General features: G+C 64.2%; 2 protein-coding genes across 2 annotated transcripts; one reads left to right on the forward strand and one right to left on the reverse strand.

Annotated features, from left to right (window-relative positions):
- Positions 1-316: 316 nt before the first annotated feature.
- LOC134168288 (microfibril-associated glycoprotein 4-like) lies at positions 317-3,047 on the forward strand (the record flags this gene model as incomplete). Its single annotated transcript, XM_062627784.1, has 4 exons — positions 317-522; positions 634-730; positions 1,682-1,864; positions 2,765-3,047. Coding segments are annotated over 4 exons (734 nt in total), but the record flags the coding sequence as incomplete, so codon positions are not given.
- Positions 3,048-4,276: 1,229 nt separating this feature from the next.
- On the reverse strand, positions 4,277-5,478 carry CDIPT (CDP-diacylglycerol--inositol 3-phosphatidyltransferase). Its single transcript, XM_062627785.1, has 4 exons — positions 5,314-5,478; positions 4,989-5,070; positions 4,708-4,789; positions 4,277-4,430 (listed from the first exon to the last, which is right to left on the reverse strand). Exons 1-4 carry the CDS (start codon positions 5,448-5,450, stop codon positions 4,279-4,281), a joined length of 453 nt encoding a protein of 150 aa, XP_062483769.1. The 5' UTR covers positions 5,451-5,478; the 3' UTR covers positions 4,277-4,278.
- Positions 5,479-5,543: the final 65 nt, after the last annotated feature.

The following is a 5,543-nucleotide window of genomic DNA, read 5'->3' on the forward strand; positions in this document are numbered from 1 at the left end:
GGCTCCATAGGGACCCATTGGGCTCCATTGACTCCATTGACTCTATTGACTCCATTGGGCTCCACTGGGACCCATAGGGACCCATAGGCCTCCATAGGGACCCATTGGGCTCCTTAGGGCTCCATAGGGACCCATAGGGACCCATAGGGACCCATAGGGACCCATAGGGCTCCGTAGGGACCCACTCACTCCATAGGGCTCCATAGGGCTCCATAGGGCTCCATAGGGACCCATAGGCCTCCATAGGGACCCATAGGGACCCATAGGGACCCATAGGGACCCATAGGGACCCATAGGGACCCATGGGGACCCATAGGCCTCAATCAGGACCCCACTGACTCCCCTCTCCGCCCCCCCGCAGCCCCCCCCGGCTCGTGCCCGCCGCTGCCCCCCCGGGACTGCCAGGACGTGCACGCGGGGGGCGCGCGCTCCGACGGCGTCCACCTCATCTACCCTGCAGGGGGCGCCGCCGCGCCCGTGCCCGTCTACTGCGACATGAGCACGGAGGGGCACGTCTGGACGGTACCCGCCCACCCCACCGCACAACGGCGCCCCCTGGCGGCCCGGAGGGACTGCTAGCGCGCCCCCGTGTGGCTGCCCCATAGCGCCCCACAGCGCCCCCTCCCGTTGCAGGTGTTCCAGAAGCGCTTCAACGGCTCCGTGAGCTTCTTCCGCGGCTGGGATGACTACAAGAGGGGCTTCGGGAGGGCCGACGGCGAGTACTGGCTGGGTGAGCGCCACACGGACCTATAGGGGCCCGCAGACCCACACTCTGCCCCATAACCTACCCCGTGTCCCGCACCATAGACCCCCAGAGCCGCCCATAGCACATGTAGACCCCCATAGGTGCCCATAGACCCCTATAGACCCCCCTAGAACCCTCGTAGGCCCCCCTAGAACCCCCATAGCTCCCCCATAGCCCCCCACAATCCCCCATTGCCCCCCAACAGCCCCATCATAGCCCCCCATAGCCCCCAAACCCTCTACAGCCCCCATAGCCCACCATATCCCCCGATAGCCCCCCACAGACCCCACATACACCCCCCATAGACACCCATAGAGACCCCATAGCCCCCCATAACCCCCCATAGTCCACCATAGCCCCCAATAGGCCCCCCATAGACCCCCATACACTCCACATAGACCCCCCATAGCCCCCCCGTAGCCCCCCATAGCCCCCCATAGACCCCCCATAGCCTCCCCATAGACCCCACATAGCCCCCCCCACAGTCCCCCCATAGCCCCCCTAGAACCCTCGTAGGCCCCCCTAGAACCCCCATAGCTCCCCCATAGCCCCCCACAACCCCCCTTTGCCCCCCCACAGCCCCATCATAGCCCCTCATAGCCCCCAAACCCTCTATATCCCCCATAGACTGCCATATCCCCCGATAGCCCCCCACAGACCCCACATACACCCCCCATAGACACCCATAGAGACCCCATAGCCCCCCATAGTCCACCATAGCCCCCAATAGCCCCCCATAGACCCCCATACACCCCTCATACACTCCCCATAACTCCCCATAGCCCCCCTGTAGCCCATCATAGCCCCCCATAGACCCCACATAGCCCCCTATAGCCCTCCTGTAGACCCCCATAGGCCCCCCCATAGCCCCCCTGTAGCCCCCCATAGCCCCCCCATGGTCCCCACGGCCGCCCCTATCCCCTCTGTCCCCCCTAGGCCTGCAGACCCTGCACCTGCTGACCCTGCAGGCCCCCTACGAGCTGCGCGTGGAGCTCGAGGACTTCCAGAACAACTCGGCCGCCGCCACCTACGGCTCCTTCGCGCTGGCGCCGGGCGCAGTGAGCGCCGAGGAGGACGGGTACAGCCTGCACGTGCAGGGCTTCCGCGACGGGGGCGCAGGTACGGCCGCGGGACCCACGCTTGGGGGGCAGGCACGTAGAAAGAGCCACGTTTATGGGGCTGAACCCATAGGGAGGAAAGAGGCATAAATGGGGTATGGGGCAGGACCCACACTTACGGGACAGGGTGCAGCAGTGGAGGATGAGACCCATAGCTAAGGGGTGAGACCCATAGAGGTCCCATAGCATGACCCACACTTGAGGGGTGAGAGATACACACAGAGGCAGGACCCAGAGATGGGGCTGAGATCCATGGAGACCCCTGGAGTGGGGCCTACTCTTATAGAGAACCTATAGAGCCCCCACTTATGGGTCAGAACCCCCAGTTATGGGACAGAACCCCCACTTATGGGGCAGCACTCTTATAGATCAGGACCCCACTTATGCATCAGGCCCCATAGAGCCCCGCACTTATGGGTCAGAACCCCCAATTATGGGGCAGCACTCTCATAGCTCAGGACCCCCCCTTATGGGTCAGGTCCCATAGAGCCCCCTACTTATGGGTCAGAACCCCCACTTATGGGTCAGAACCCCCACTTATGGGGCAGCACTCTCATAGCTCAGGACCCCCCCTTATGTGTCAGGCCCCATAGAGCCCCCTACTTATGGGTCAGAACCCCCACTTATGGGGCAGCACTCTCATAGCTCAGGACCCCCCCCGTTATGGGTCAGGCCCCATAGAGCCCCCTACTTATGGGTCAGAACCCCCACTTATGGGGCAGCACTCTCATAGCTCAGGACCCCCCCTTATGGGTCAGGCCCCATAGAGCCCCCTACTTATGGGTCAGAACCCCCACTTATGGGGCAGCACACTTATAGATCAGGACCTCACTTATGGGTCAGGCCCCATAGAGCCCCATACGAGTATGGGTCAGCCCCACAGCGCCGCCGCTGCCCGCAGGGGACGCCCTGAGCTACCACCACGGGCAGAAGTTCTCGACGTTCGACCGGGACCAGGACCTGTTCGCCCAGAGCTGCGCCGCGCTCTCCTCGGGGGCCTGGTGGTTCCGCAGCTGCCACCTCTCCAACCTCAACGGCTTCTACCTGGGGGGGGCGCACCTCTCCTACGGCAACGGCCTCAACTGGGCGCGCTGGAAGGGCTTCCACTACTCGCTCAAGCGCAGCGAGATGAAGATCCGCCGCCTCTGACGGCGCCCCACAGCGCCCCCCAACAGCGCCCCCTGCCGCTGGTGCAAACAAACAGCGCCCCCTGCTGTTCGTACCGCCAAACAGCGCCCCCTGCCGCTGGCACCGCCAAACAGCGCCCCCTGCTGTTCACACCGCCAAACAGCGCCCCCTGCTGCTGACACCGCCAAACAGCGCCCCCTGCTGTTTGTACCGCCAAACAGCGCCCCCTGCTGTTTACACCGCCAAACAGCGCCCCCTGCTGTTTGTACCGCCAAACAGCGCCCCCTGCTGTTCACACCGCCAAACAGCGCCCCCTGCTGCTTGTACCGCCAAACAGCGCCCCCTGCTGCTGGCACCGCCAAACAGCGCCCCCTGCTGCTTGTACCGCCAAACAGCGCCCCCTGCTGTTCACACCGCCAAACAGCGCCCCCTGCTGCTGACTCCGCCAAACAGCGCCCCCTGCTGTTCACACCGCCAAACAGCGCCCCCTGCTGTTCACACCGCCAAACAGCGCCCCCTGCTGCTGACACCGCCAAACAGCGCCCGCTGCTGTTTGTACCGCCAAACAGCGCCCCCTGGTGCTGACACCGCCAAACAGCGCCCCCTGCTGTTTGTACCGCCAAACAGCGCCCCCTGCTGATCACTCCGCCAAAGAGCGCCCCCTGCTGCTGACTCCGCCAAACAGCGCCCCCTGCTCCTGACACCGCCAAGCAGCGCCCCCTGTTGTTTTTACCGCCAAACAGCGCCCCCTGCTGTTTGTACCGCCAAAGAGCGCCCTCTGCTGCTGATACCGCCAAAGAGCGCCCCCTGCTGTTTGTACCGCCAAAGAGCGCCCCCTACGGCTTGCACCGCCAAGCAGCGCCCCCTGCTGGCATAAAACGCACACACACCTCTCACAGATGGCGTGACGTCATATTAAATACACGTGTTGATTGGCTGAGTGAGGAGTGGTGCGGTCAATTGGGGTCTATAGGGCAGGGGGGACTCCACTGCCCCCCATTGCCACCACTCAGACACCGCGCATGGGCAGCACCACTTTAATGGGGGGGTCCTGCATGGTCCTTCGGGGGGGGGTCCAAGGGGGGGGTTTGGGGTCCCTGAGGGGGTTTGAGTCCATGGAGTGGGGTGTGGGGTTTGGAAGGAGCTGGGGGAGGTTTTAGGGCCTTTTTTGGTGTTTCCGGGGTGTTTTTGCCCATTTTTGGCTGTTTCTGGGGTGTTTTTTCCCGTTTCTGGCTGTTCCCGGGGTGGTTTTGCCCGTTTCTGCCCGTTTTCAGCCCGTTCCAGCTCTCACTGCCCCTTGGCGCGCTCAGCCCGGTCAATCGCTGCCAGCCTCCGCGCCGCCCCCCCGAGCTGCACCAGGTTCAGGGCCCCTTTGAGCAGGGCCAAGGGGGCCGTGACCCAGAGCATGGCCCGGAACAGCCCCGGCCCCCCCGGCAAAACTGCAGGGGGCAAACACACCATCAGAGACCCCCACAGACCCCCATAGACCAGTATAAACCCCACATGGCACAGTATAGCCCAGTGACACCACCAGTATAGCCCAGCCCATCCCATTCCCCTCCCAGTCCATTCCAGTTTATCAGATCCCATTCCCGCTCATTCCCACCCCATTCCCCCCCATTCCCACCCAATTCCCCCCCCATTCTCCCCCATTCCCATCCCATTCCCCCCCATTCCCCCCCCATTCCCACCCCATTCCCCCCGCCCCGTGCTCACCGGCCGGCCCCTCCCCGAAGTGCAGCAGGTAAAGGCACCCATAGAACCCCTCATTGCCTGCACAAAGCAGGAACAGCAGCGCCTGGGGGGGACGGGGACACAATGGGGGTCAATGGGGAGTGAGGGGGACTCTGGAAGCCCCTCCCACCCCTTTAAGCCGCTCCCACCCTTTAAGCCCCTCCCACCCCTCTAAACTCCGATTTAAGCCCCTCTCGCTTATTAAACCCCTCCCACCCTTTAAGCCCCTCCCACCCTTCAAGCCCCTCCCCTTCCCCCCTCACCTTGGAGCTGTAGTACAGCCTCAGCACGGGGTGCGTCGTCCCCCCCACTGCTTTGTGGCTCCGCCCCCCCTCCAGGGTGGTGCTGCGGAAGGGGGCGGGGTCAGCGCGGGAAACGCCCACCCCATCCCCACCTCCTTATTGGCTGCACGTGCCAGAAAGCCCAGCCCCCTAAGGAGCAGGCTCCGCCCCCTGCTGGGGCAAAGCCCCTTTATCCCCTCCCTCCCGTTAACCCCCTCCCTCCTTTAAGCCCCTCGCTCCCATTAAGCCCCTCCCTCCCTTAAGCTCCTCCCTCCTTTAAGCCCCTCCCTCCCGAAGCCCCGCCCACCAGTGCATGTGCAGCCAATGGCTGGCCACGTCCAGGGCCATGCTGAGCTGGAAGAGGGGCGCGGCCGTGGGGTAGAGCAGGGCCAGGTTGAGGAGCAGGCACATGGAGGAGAGCCGGTCCGTGAGCATGTCCAGCATGGCGCCGAGCCGCGAGCCTGCGGGACCCACCGCGAGGGGCGCTATGGGGCAGGGAACCGCCCCTATGGGGCGCTAGGGGGCAGGGAACCCCCC

The sequence above is a fragment of the Pezoporus occidentalis genome, unplaced genomic scaffold (assembly GCF_034315485.1).
Source record: "Pezoporus occidentalis ecotype Australia unplaced genomic scaffold, CSIRO_AGI_Poc_V1 ctg3077, whole genome shotgun sequence".
NCBI classification, from domain to species: Eukaryota; Metazoa; Chordata; class Aves; order Psittaciformes; family Psittacidae; genus Pezoporus; species Pezoporus occidentalis.